Source organism: Scyliorhinus torazame, chromosome 10, assembly GCF_047496885.1.
Source record: "Scyliorhinus torazame isolate Kashiwa2021f chromosome 10, sScyTor2.1, whole genome shotgun sequence".
NCBI classification, from domain to species: Eukaryota; Metazoa; Chordata; class Chondrichthyes; order Carcharhiniformes; family Scyliorhinidae; genus Scyliorhinus; species Scyliorhinus torazame.
Genome location: NC_092716.1, coordinates 131,365,535 through 131,379,791, shown reverse-complemented (window position 1 = coordinate 131,379,791; position 14,257 = coordinate 131,365,535). Strand labels below are relative to the sequence as shown.

The following is a 14,257-nucleotide window of genomic DNA, read 5'->3' as shown; positions in this document are numbered from 1 at the left end:
TGTACAGGCGTTACACTGGAATTCAGAGCTGTGTGGACAGGGGTTACACTGGGATTCAGGGCTGTGGACAGGGGTTACACTGGGATTCAGGGCTGTGTGGACAGGGGTTACACAGGAATTCAGGGCTGTGTACCGGGGTTACACTGGGGTCCAGGGCTGTGTACAGGGGTTACACTGGGGTTCAGGGCTGTGTACAGGGGTTACACAGGGATTCAGGGCTGCATGTACAGGGGTTTACACTGGGATTCAGAGCTGTGTACAGGGATTACACTTGGATTCAGGGCTGTGTACAGGGGTTACACACGGATTCAGGGCTGTGTACAGGGGTTACACTGGGATTCAGGGCTGTGTGTACAGGGGTTACACAGGAATTCAGGGTTGTGTGTACAGGGGTTACACAGGGATTCAGGGCTGCTGTACAGGGGTTTACACTGGGGTTCAGGGCTGTGTACAGGGGTTACACAGGGATTCAGGGCTGCATGTACAGGGGTTTACACTGGGATTCAGGGCTGTGTACAGGGGTTACTCAGGGATTCAGGGCTGTGTACAGGGGTTACACACGGATTCAGGGCTGTGTACAGGGGTTACACTGGGATTCAGGGCTGTGTGTACAGGGGTTACACAGGAATTCAGGGCTGTGTACAGGGGTTACACAGGGATTCAGGGCTGCTGTACAGGGGTTTACACTGGGATTCAGAGCTGTGTACAGGGATTACACTTGGATTCAGGGCTGTGTACAGGGGTTACACACGGATTCAGGGCTGTGTACAGGGGTTACACTGGGATTCAGGGCTGTGTGTACAGGGGTTACACAGGAATTCAGGGCTGTGTACAGGGGTTACACAGGGATTCAGGGCTGCTGTACAGGGGTTTACACTGGGATTCAGAGCTGTGTACAGGGATTACACTTGGATTCAGGGCTGTGTACAGGGGTTACACACGGATTCAAGGCTGTGTACATGGGGTTACAATGGGAATCAGGGCTGTGTGGACAGGGGTTACACTGGGATTCAGGGCTGTGTGGACTGGGGTTACACTGGGATTCAGGGCTGTGTACAGGGGTTTACACTGAGATTCAGGGCTGTGCACAGGGGTTACACTGGGATTCAGGGCTGTGTACAGGGGTTACACTGGGATTCAGGGCTGTGTACAGGGGTTACACTGGGATTCAGGGCTGTGTGTACAGGGGTTACACTGGGATTCAGGGCTGTGTACAGGGGTTACACTGGGACTCAGGGCTGTGTACAGGGGTTACACTGGGGTTCAGGGCTCTGTACAGGGGTTACACAGGGATTCAGGGCTGCGTGTACAGGCGTTACACTGGGATTCAGAGCTGTGTGGACAGGGGTTACACAGGAATTCAGGGCTGTGTACAGGGGTTACACTGGGGTTCAGAGCTGTGTGGACAGGGGTTACACAGGAATTCAGGGCTGTGGACAGGGGTTACACAGGAATTCAGGGCTGTGTACAGGGGTTACACTGGGGTTCAGGGCTGTGTACAGGGGTTACACAGGGATTCAGGGCTGCTGTACAGGGGTTTACACTGGGATTCAGAGCTGTGTACAGGGATTACACTTGGATTCAGGGCTGTGTACAGGGGTAACACACGGATTCAGGGCTGTGTACAGGGGTTACACTGGGATTCAGGGCTGTGTGGACAGGAGTTACACTGGGATTCAGGGCTGTGTGGACAGGGGTTACACTGGGATTCAGGGCTGTGTGGACAGGGGTTACACTAGGCCACAGACTGTTAATTGTGTGTCTGATGTGAACTTCTAAAGTGACCAGTACATGTGCAAAGTCTAGCGCAGCCAATTCTTACATTGCACAACAAAGTCACATTTAACATGGGCTAACATGCACACACGAGTTTGCACACAAGCAAACCAGTAAGAGACATCCTTGCAATGAAAGAAGTGAAACTGCTCACAGTCTCTGTGATGCCAGCATCATTACTTCACATCAAGAGGAGATTCCATTCAACCTCATAATCCAGTTCCCCTGTTCTATCACTGCATGACTGATCAATCATTACAGTACTTTTCTGCACCTTGATATTGGAATAATCCATCATCTTAGTTTTTCAATGGCCATTTCGGAGGGCAGTTAGGAACAAACTATATCGCTATGTGGGTCTGGAGTCACATACTGGGTAAGGAAGGCAGATTTCCTTCCCTAACGGACATTTGGGAACCAGATGGGTTTTTACAACAATGGTTGGCATGGTCAGTATTAATGAAACTCTTGATATTCCAAATTTATGAATTGAATTCAAATTCCACCAGCAGCTGGTGCTGGGATTTGAACCCCTGCCAGTTTGAATCGCAAGGTTAATGGTCAGTGACATACCCACCATGCCATCCACACGCACAAACACAAAAGATGTCAGAAAACCATGCAGATATGCGCACACATACTCCCACTTGGATGCAGTCATGGGCTTCTATGTTGGGCTGTTGCGAGGGAAAATCCATTCCCCATCTGTCTGCTGACTTGGATGAGGTGATTCATAGATCCAGGTCCCAGCTGTATCGGGCAGTGATCAGAGCATGACAACAGGATTCACAAGTGGTAAACCTGACAAAACGAACACTCACTCCCAATCACTGGGGAATACAGCAGTGTCCCATCAATATTACAACTCTCTCGATCATTGGGGAATCCAGCACGGTCCCCTATTACAACACCCTCAATTACTGGGGAAAACAGTAATATCCCTTCAATATTACAACATTTTCAGTCACTGGATATAGAGCACTGTCCCCTCAATATTATAACAATCCCAATCACTGGGGTAATACAGCACTGTTCCCTTAATATTACAACACTCCCAGTCACTGGAGGAAATGCAAAACTGTCCCCTCAATATTACAACACCCTAAGTCAATGGGAAAATACAGTTCTGTCCCCTCAATATTACAACACCCTCAGTCAATGGGGAAATACAGTTCTGTCCCCTCAATATTACAACGGCCTCAGTCACTGCGGGGCACAGCACTGCCTCCTCAACATAACGGGCTACAAGGTGAAGTCGAGTAGGATCTCCGGCAGCAGCGCACCCCTCCCCGATGAACTCAATGCATTTTATGCTCGGTTCGAGCAGGAAACCATCAAACCAGTGTCAATTTTCCCAGCAGCCTCGGACACATCCATACCTACCATCACAGCTTCCGAAGTCAGATCACCCTTCTTGAAAGTGAACCTTCGGAAAGCAAAGGGTCCTGACAGAGTTCCTGGTCGTGCGCTCAGATCCTGCGTGGACCAGCTGGCAGAGGTGTTTGCGGACATCTTCAACCTCTCCCTACTCCGTTCCGAGGTTCCCACCTGCTTTAAGAAGACCACCCCACCTGCTTTAAGAAGACCACCATCATACCAGTGCCAAATAAGAACCAGGCAACGTGCCTCAACGACTACTGTCCGGTGGCCTTGACATCGATCATTATGAAGTGCTTCGAGGTTGGTCATGCGACACATCAACACCATACTCTCAGAACGCCTTGATCCACTGCAATTCGCAAACTATCACAACCGGTCCACAGCAGACGCCATCTTCCTGGCCCTACACTCATCCCTAGAGCATCTCGACAACAAGGACTCCTAATTCAGACTCCTATTCAATGACTACAGCTCCGCCTTTAACACCATAATCCCAGCCAAGCTCCTATCAAAACTCCAAAACATAGGACTTGGCTCCTCCCTCTGCAACTAGATCCTCGACTTCCTGACCCATAGACCACAATCAGTAAGGATAAACAACAACACCTCCTCCACGGTAGTCTTGATTCCGGGGTCCCGCAAGGCTGCATTCTTAGGCCTCTACTATACTCTCTATACACACATGACCTGTGTGGCAAAATTTGGCTCCACTCCATCGACAAGTTTGCTGATGACGCGACCATAGTGGGTCAGATTCCGAACAACGATGAGTCAGAGTACAGGAGGGAGATAGAGAACCTAGTAGTGTGGTGTAACGACAACAATCTCTCCCTCAATGTCAGCAAAACCAAGTAGCTGGTCGTTGACTCCAGCGAACTATCGTACACACCCGTCAGCATCAATGGTGCCGAGGTGGAGATGGTTGACAGCTTTGAATTCCTAGGTGTGCACATCACCAACAATCTTTCCTGTTCCACCCACGTCGACGCTACGACCGAGAAAGCACAACAGCGTCTATACTTCCTCAGGAAACTAAGGAAATTTGGCATGTCCACATTGAGAATTATCAATTTTTACAGATGCACCAGAGAAAGCATCCTATCTGGCTGCATCATAGCCTGGTAAGGCAACTGCTCGGCTCAAGACCATAAGAAACTACAGAGAGTCGTGAACACTGCCCAGTCCATCACGCAAACCCACCTGCCATCCATTGATGCAGTCTGCACCTCTTGCTGCCTTGAGCAGCATAATCAAAGACCCCACCCACCCGTGTAATTCTATCTTCCAACTTCTTCCATCAGGCAGGAGATACAAAAGCCTGAGAACACGCATGAACAGATTCAAAAACAGCTTCTTCCCCGCTGTTACCAGACTCCTGAATGACCGTCTTATAGACTGAACTGATCTCTTCACACCTTCTCTACTGAGTAGTACTACACTCAGTATGTTCACCCGCTGCCTGTGCTAATGGATTTACATTGCGTATTTATGTATAACCTATGTTTTTTAATGTATGGAACGATCTGTCTGGACTACATGCATAACAATACAAAAAAAATGAAAAAAATACTTTTAAACTTTTGACAATAAATCAAATCCAAATATGACAACACTCTCAGCCGCTGGAGAAATACAACATTGTCCCATCAATATTACAACACTCTCAGTTACTGGGGAATACAGCACTGTTCCTCCAATGTTACAACACTCCCCATTGCTCGGGTAATTCAGCACTGTCCCCTCAATATTACAACACACTCAATCACTGATGAACACAGCAGTGACCTCCTCAATATTACAACACCCTCAGTCACTGGGGAATACAGCACTGTCCTCTCAATATTACAACACTCCCCATCACTGGTGAATACAGCACTGTTCCTTCAATGTTACAACACTGCCCATTGCTGGGGTAATAACAGCACTGTCCCCTCAATATTACAACACTCTCAGTCACTCGGGAATACAGCACGGTGCTCCTCAATATTACAGCTCAATTACTAGGGAATACAACATTGACCCCCTCAATATTACAATACCCTCAGCCACTGGGGAATACAGCACTGTCCCCTCAATATTACAACACTCCCGATCACTGGGGTAATACAGCACTGTTGCCTAAATATTACAACACTCCCGATCACTGGGTAATATAGCACTGTGTTACAACACCGTTGGCAAGCGCGCAGTCAATTCCAGACCCACAGACACTGGAGTCCCAACACAAGTGAATTAACCAATAATTTGGTTTGTGGAATCTTTGGCACACAGTGGGGGTCAGAAATTATCAAAATAACGGGGATTAAACTGGGAGTGAGAGATGCGTATTTTCGCTGCTGAGGTTCTGGTCTTCTTAGGCGGTGAGCTTCTCGAAACACTACCGGTTGGATCGGATCCTCTAGTTTGTGCCTTCAACTCGCAGGCTGTAAAATTTCCTTTGGGTAGTCACTTTCTCCACCAGATTGGCACTCAGTCTCACTGAGACAATCTTCGAATTCTCTGCCTGAGAATTTAAAAGAGGGTTTTCCAACCACCTCATCTCTGAAATGCTTGCCTGGTCTTTGTGCAGGTTTTCTGGCTGCAGGGTAGAGAGAGAGGGGAAAGCTTTTCCTTCCCAACATTTAGAGGTCTCAAAAGAGAGCTATCAGCACTGTGCCTTCTTCAGTCTTTCAGAGGTTAGGCTTTCACAGGCCTGGCTACAGAGACTTCTTGCAGCCTTTTGATCCGAGGTTAAACTTTCACGGGTCTGACTGGACCGTGTTTTAAATCGCCAGCCTTAGCTGATAGAGTGTCTAAACCTGCTCCTTGCTGCTCTCCAGGTCTAAGCAGAACTGAAGTCAAAATAGAGTCAGCTCATCTTCTTCCAGAAGCTTCTGAAGCGCTCTACCAATCAAAACCAAGAACTGAATATGTCCCGGAAATCCAGAAGAGTTGATTGGCTGCTAACCAAGTCCATCAAATTACATCACTGGACCATGCCAAATAGCACACTGCACTGAAGAGGGTGCTCAGACCAGTTCAAATAGCACCTTGTACAGGATGTGTTTCAGTAATCGTCCAGGTACAAAAAGTTAAAAGCACTTTCTGCAAAATTGTAGCAGCCAGCAAGACAGAAATTAAAAAGGGAAACAAGGGTCAGAGAAGAATTTAAACAACATTCCTTACAACTGTCCCTTCAATATTGCAACAGACTCAGCCTCTGGGGGAATACAGCACTCTCCCCTCAATATTACATCGCACTCAGCGACTGGGGCAATACAGCAGAAAAATTCAGGTCTCAGACCTATTTGTGTCATAACCAATTATCTTCATGTTTTTACCCTCACTTCCTGCTCCTTCTGTCATCGGTTCTATGACGTGTTTGAAGCTTCAAACCAACAATGCAGATTCACACATGGCAACCATCAGCCAAAGGGGCCACTGAGAACTGGACAGATGTGAGCTACTGACCACTGGCTCCTTACTGTACACAATGTAGAGCCCACTGAGGTTTGTGGACCCTCTCCTGGCCTGCTCATCCCCCTCGACTGCACAAACCCCGTGAGGGAGCATCTCCATTCCTGAGGTTTGAGCGAAGCTCGTGCCAAGCACAGAGCCAATATTAAATATTTAATTACCAAATTCTTCCAGGACAAAGACTCCTTTGACTGTATTGCACTTTTTAATGTGACTCAGTTCAATGAAAACCTGAAAACAAACAAAAAGAAAAGGTTATCAGCAAAGACTGAAAACTAAAAGCCAGGGAAAAAAAATGCTGAATATCATAGCAGATCTAGCAAAGAGCATGTAATAAATAAAGATATAAATCCCACAATCTGCCACAAAGCAAAACTAAAAGAATGAGAAATTATTGCAAAGAAGCAAAGACAGCAGTAGACTAGTACCTTCCACTCCTTGCAGGAGGAGAAAGCATGGAAGAGAAATGGTCGGAATTAATATCGGGCACATCAAAGATACACCCATCCCTCACACACCACTCGCTCACTTCCCCGTTCATGTACCAGCATGGCGTGAGGACTATCTGGCAGGCCCAAGGGTAGACAGGACACAGCCGCACCACTTCCTTTCACATTCGTATACAGCCCCTGCTAACAGTTCAATACATAGCTACATATGGTATGAATGTACTTTCACAACTCTGCATTAAACATCCTGAACGCTACACCTAATCTACAGTACAGATAGCAGACTTCAAAGATCGCACACAATGGACCCTCCTTCACTCTCTACAGGAGGCAGCGTTCCAGCACACGAAGCCCATTAAACTGTGTTGCTGTCTCGCATCACATCATCCATCTAATTTAATCCCAGGAACTGGAGTGGGGCATTCAATTGAATCCTGGTTGACCCACAGCAGAACACTGAACAGTCAGAGACGTCCACTGACTCCCACTCAGTAATCTCCCACCCAGTCTGAGACCCTCCACTGACTCTCACTCCGTAATCTCCCACCCAGTCAGAGACCCCACTGACTCCCCCTCAGTAATCTCCCACCCAGTCAGAGACCCCACTGACTCCCCCTCAGTAATATCCCACCTAGTCTGAGACCCTCCACTGACTCTCACTCCGTAATCTCCCACCCAGTCAGAGACCCCACTGACTCCCCCTCAGTAATATCCCACCTAGTCTGAGACCCTCCACTGACTCTCACTCCTGACTCTCCCGCCCAGTCAGAGACCCCACTGACTCCCACTCCATTATATCCCACCCAATCCGAGACCCCCACTGACTCTCACTCCTTACTCTCCCGCCCAGTCAGGGACCTCCACTGACTCCCACTCCGTAATCTCCCACCCAGTCCGAGACCCTCCACTGATTCCCACTCTTACTCACTCCTGAATACCTCGCCTTATTTATTCCAAATTTTGCATCTTTTTTCTTAATTCTCCCACTGTATCTAATCGTATTTCCAATGTCTAATAATCATCCACCCCTTCTAACCCAATCTCCTATTCACACCAATTACTGAGGGTACATGACCTAATTAAACCTCCAGCTTTTCCAAAGCCCATTTGGTATAATGCACTCCTGCTCATATCTGATAAGCTTCAATAAGCCACCAATCTAACCCACTTGTTTGTTTTTCCCCAAACCCTTTAACGTCTCATCCATTCTGATCCCACTCTCCTGAGTTCTCATATTGCTCTCGGATTTTGGTCTTTGGCAACTTCTGTTAGATGAATTCATTATTTTACTTCAGTAAAAATTTGCAGTAGGAGATTCCAAATTTAAATCCCATCTTTGCAAACCGTCTTTATCCTTATGACCAACTTCTGTAATTTTGAATTTTTCAGCTGCCATCTCATTGAGTGCAGTCAGCTCTCAGCAAATACCTAGTCATTCGTCAGATACAGGTCCTCCACTGACGCCTTGCCTTAATAGAATGGGAGCCAGTAGATCTGACTATCACCCTGGATAGACAAACCACATTCATCATTAATTAGTGAAGCCAGCCTGGAATTTAGCTTACATTTATTATCCTAAGTACAGTCGGAGTGTGCATTGCCTGCTTCAAATAACACCATGCATTATAGCACAGTTAAACAACCAACGGTAACTGATATGCAAGTTCTCGGGTGACTGATATACACGCTCCCGGTAACTGATATACACTCTCCCGGTAACGGATATACACTCTCCCGGTAATTGATACACACGTTCCCGGTAACGGATATACACGCTCCCGGTAATTGGTATACACGCTCCCGGTAACTGATATACACGCTGCTGGTAATTGATATACACCCTCCTGGTAACTGATATACAACTCACGGTAACTGATAGACAAGCTCCCAATAACTGCATACACGCTCACAGCAACTGTAGACGCGCTCACAGTAACTGCAAACACGCTCATAGCAACTGCAGACGTGCTCACAGTAACCGCGGACGTGCTCACAGTAACTGCAAACACGCTCACAGCAACTGCAGACGGGCTCACAGCAACTGCAGACGTGCTCACAGTAACTGCAAACACGCTCACAGCAACTGCAGACGGGCTCACAGCAACTGCAGACGGGCTCACAGCAACTGCGGACGGGTTCACAGCAACTGCGGACGTGCTCACAGTAACTGCAGACGTGCTCACAGTAACTGCGGACGTGCTCACAGTAACTGCGGACGCGCTCACAGTAACTGCAGACGTGCTCACAGTAACTGCGGACGCGCTCACAGTAACTGCAGACGCGCTCACAGTAACTGCGGACGCGCTCACAGTAACTGCGGACGTGCTCACAGTAACTGCGGACGTGCTCACAGTAACTGCGGACGTGCTCACAGTAACTGCAGACGCGCTCACGGTAACTGCAGACGGGCTCACGGTAACTGCGGACGTGCTCACAGTAACTGCGGACGTGCTCACAGTAACTGCGGACGTGCTCACAGTAACTGCGGACGCGCTCACAGTAACTGCAGACGGGCTCACAGTAACTGCGGACGTGCTCACAGTAACTGCGGACGTGCTCACAGTAACTGCGGACGTGCTCACAGTAACTGCGGACGTGCTCACAGTAACTGCGGACGTGCTCACAGTAACTGCGGACGTGCTCACAGTAACTGCGGACGTGCTCACAGTAACTGCGGACGTGCTCACAGTAACTGCGGACGTGCTCACAGTAACTGCGGACGTGCTCACAGTAACTGCGGACGTGCTCACAGTAACTGCGGACGTGCTCACAGTAACTGCAGACGCGCTCACAGTAACTGCAGACGCGCTCACAGTAACTGCGGACGCGCTCACAGCAACTGCAGACGTGCTCACAGTAACTGCAGACGTGCTCACAGTAACTGCGGACGTGCTCACAGTAACTGCGGACGTGCTCACAGTAACTGCAAACACGCTCACAGTAACTGCAGACGTGCTCACAGTAACTGCAGACGTGCTCACAGTAACTGCGGACGTGCTCACAGTAACTGCGGACGTGCTCACAGTAACTGCAGACGTGCTCACAGTAACTGCAGACGTGCTCACAGTAACTGCAGACGTGCTCACAGTAACTGCGGACGTGCTCACAGTAACTGCAAACACGCTCACAGTAACTGCAGACGTGCTCACAGTAACTGCAGACGTGCTCACAGTAACTGCGGACGTGCTCACAGTAACTGCGGACGTGCTCACAGTAACTGCGGACGTGCTCACAGTAACTGCAGACGTGCTCACAGTAACTGCGGACGGGCTCACAGTAACTGCAGACGCGCTCACAGTAACTGCAGACGCGCTCACAGTAACTGCAGACGTGCTCACAGTAACTGCAGACGTGCTCACAGTAACTGCAAACACGCTCACAGCAACTGCAGACGCGCTCACATTAACCGCAGACGCGCTCACAGTAACTGCAGACGCGCTCACAGTAACTGCAGAGGCGCTGACAGGAACTGCAGAGGCGCACACAGGAACTGCATACAGACTCACAGTAACTGCATACACACTCACAGTAACTGCATACACTCACAGTAACTGCATACACTCACAGTAACTGCATACACTCTCACAGTAACTGCATACAGACTCGCAGTAACTGCATACACACTCACAGTAACTGCATACACACTCACAATAACTGCATACACTCACAGTAACTGCATACACTCACAGTAACTGCATACACTCTCACAGTAACTGCATACAGACTCACAGTAACTGCATACACACTCACAGTAACTGCATACACACTCACAGTAACTGCATACAGACTCCCAGTAACTGCATACAGACTCACAGTAACTGCATACACACTCACAGCAATTGCATACACACTCAAATTGCACACACACAGTAACTGCATACACTCCCAGTAACTGCAAACACACTCCCAGTAACTGCACACAAATTCCCAGTAACTGCATACACACCCAGTAACTGCACACACTCACAGTAACTGCAGACATGCTCACAGTAACTGCATAGAACATAGAAAAATATAGCACAGAACAGGCCCTTCGGCCCACGATGTTGTGCCGAACCTTTGTCCTAGATTAATCATAGATTATCATTGAATTTACAGTGCAGAAGGAGGCCATTCGGCCCTTTGAGTCTGCACCGGCTCCTGGAAAGAGCACCCTACCCAAACTCAACACTTCCACCCAACACCAAGGGCAATTTGGTCATTAAGGGCAATTTATCATTGGCCAATTCACCTAACCCGCACATCTTCGGACTGTGGGAGGAAACCGGAGCACCCGGAGGAAACCCACGCAGACACGGGGAGGACGTGCAGACTCCGCACAGACAGTGACCCAAGCCGGAATCGAACCTGGGACCCTGGAGCTGTGAAGCAATTGTGCTATCCACAACGCTACCGTGCTGCCCTTGAGAACAAATAAATCTACACTATCATTTTACTGTAATCCATGTACTTATCCAATAGCTGCTTGAAGGTCCCTAATGTTTCCGACTCAGCTACTTCCACAGGCAGTGCATTCCATGCCCCCACTACTCTCTTGGGTAAAGAACCAACCTCTGATATCCCTCCTATATCTTCCACCTTTCACCTTAAATTTATGTCCCCTTGTAATGGTTTGTTCCACCCGGGGAAAAAGTCTCTGATACCCTCACAGTAACTGCATATACCCTCACAGTAACTGCATACACCCTCACAGTAACTGCATACACTCCCAGTAACTGCATACACACTCCCAGTAACAGCATACATGCACACAATCACTGAATAAATACTCAGTGACTGTCATACACACTCCCAGTAACTGCATACATACTCACCATAATTGCATACACACAAATCGAAATTGCGTACACACTCCCAGTAACTGCATACACTCCCAGTAACTGCATAAACACTCCAAGTAACTGCATAAAGACTCAAAGTAACTGCATACATACGCAAAGTAACTGATGCGCATGCTCCCAGTAATGGTATATATACATACTCCCAGTAACTATATACACACTCACAGTAATTGCATACATACTCCCAGTAACTGCATACATACTCCCAGTAACTGCATACATACTCCCAGTAACTGTATACGCACTCCCAGTAACTGCATATGCACTCCCAGTACTGTATACACACTCCCTGTAACTGCATACATACTCACAGTAACTGATATACACGCTTCCAGTAACTGCATACACACTCCGATTAACTGCATACATACCCACTGTAACTGCATACATACTCACAGTAACTGCATACACACTCACAGTAACTGCATACACACTCCCAGTAACTGCAAACACACTTCCAGTAACTGCATACATACCCACTGTAACTGCATACATACTCACAGTAACTGCAGACACACTCCCAGGAACTGCACACACACTCCCATTAACTGCATACATACCCGCTGTAACTGCATACATACTCCCAGTAACTGCAAACACACTCCCAGTAACTGCATACACACTCCCAGTAACTGCAAACACACTCCCAGTAACTACATACACACTCCCAGTAACTACATACACACTCCCAGTAACTGCATACACACTCCCAGTAACTGCATACACACTCACAGTAACTGCATACACACTCCCAGTAACTGCATACACACTCCCAGTAACTGCAAACACACTCCCAGTAACTGCAAACACACTCCCAGTAACTGCAAACACACTCCCAGTAACTGCGCATACCCTCTCAATAACTGCATACAGTCACAGTAACTGATATGCATGTTCCCACTAACTGCATACACTCCCAGTAACGGCATAAACACAGAGTAACTGCATACACACTCCCAGTAACTGCATACACACTCCCAGTAACTGCATACACACTCCCAGTAACTGCAAACACACTCCCAGTAACTGCATACATACCCACTGTAACTGCATACATACTCCCAGTAACTGCAAACACACTCCCAGTAACTGCATACACACTCCCAGTAACTGCAAACACACTCCCAGTAACTGCGCATACACTCTCAATAACTGCATACAGTCACAGTAACTGATATGCATGTTCCCACTAACTGCATACACTCCCAGTAACGGCATAAACACAGAGTAACTGCATATACCCCCAGTAACTGCATACACTCCTAGAAACGGCATACATACTCCCAGTATCTGCATACACACTCAGTTACTGCATACATAAGCACAGTAACTGATATACAGGCTCCCAGTAACTGCATATATACTCCCAATAACTGCATACATACTCCCAGTAACTGATATAAACACTCCCAGTAACTGCATACACTCCCAGTAACTGCATATATACTCCAAGTAACTGCATATATACTCACAGTAACTGCATACATGCTCCCAGTAACTGCAAACATACTCATAGTAACTGCGTACATACCCCCTGTATCTGCGTACATACTCAGTAACTGATATACACGCTCCCAGTAACTGCATACATGCTCATAGTAACTGCACACATATTCCCAGTACCTGCATACATACTCACAGTATCTGCATATGCACTCAGTTACTGTATACAAAGTCAGTTACTGCAAACATAAGCACAGTAACGGATATATATGCTCACAGTAACTAATATACACACACCCAGTAACTGCATACATACTCACAGTAATTGCATACATACTCACAGTAACTGCATACATGCTCCCAGTAACTGCATACATACTCCCAGTAACTGCATACAGACCCAGTAACTGATGTACACGCTTCCCAGTAACTGCATACATACTAACAATAACTGCATATATACTCACAGTAACTGCTTACATACTCCCAGTAACTGCATACATACTCCCAGTAACTACATATGCGCTCCGGTTAACTGTATACGCACTCCCAGTAACTGTATACACACTCCCTGTAACTGCACACATTCTCACAGTAACTGCATACATACTCAAAGTAACTGCATACATACTCCCAGTAACTGCATACATACTCACAGTAACTGCATACATACTCCCAGTAACTACATATGCGCTCCGGTTAACTGTATACGCACTCCCAGTAACTGTATACACACTCCCTGTAACTGCACACATTCTCACAGTAACTGCATACATACTCAAAGTAATTGCATACATACTCCCAGTAACTGCATCTGCACTCCAGTAACTGTATACACACTCCCTGTAACTGCATACATACTCCCAGTAACTGCATATACACTCGCAGTAACTGCATATGCGCTCCTAGTAA

The 14,257-nt window shown here is 47.5% G+C and overlaps 1 protein-coding gene across 15 annotated transcripts in view; it reads right to left on the bottom strand.

The window, feature by feature from the left end:
- madd (MAP-kinase activating death domain) overlaps positions 1 to 14,257 on the bottom strand; it is a 439,970-nt gene that overhangs the window by 29,615 nt on the left and 396,098 nt on the right. For 14 of the 15 annotated variants that reach the window (XM_072518747.1, XM_072518746.1, XM_072518748.1 and 11 more), the window contains one exon: positions 6,774 to 6,843. The exons of the other annotated variant lie outside the window; for it this stretch is intronic. In XM_072518747.1, coding sequence (XP_072374848.1) covers positions 6,774 to 6,843 — 70 coding nt within the window. The remainder of the gene's footprint in view (positions 1 to 6,773; positions 6,844 to 14,257) is intronic. 15 annotated transcript variants of the gene reach the window in all.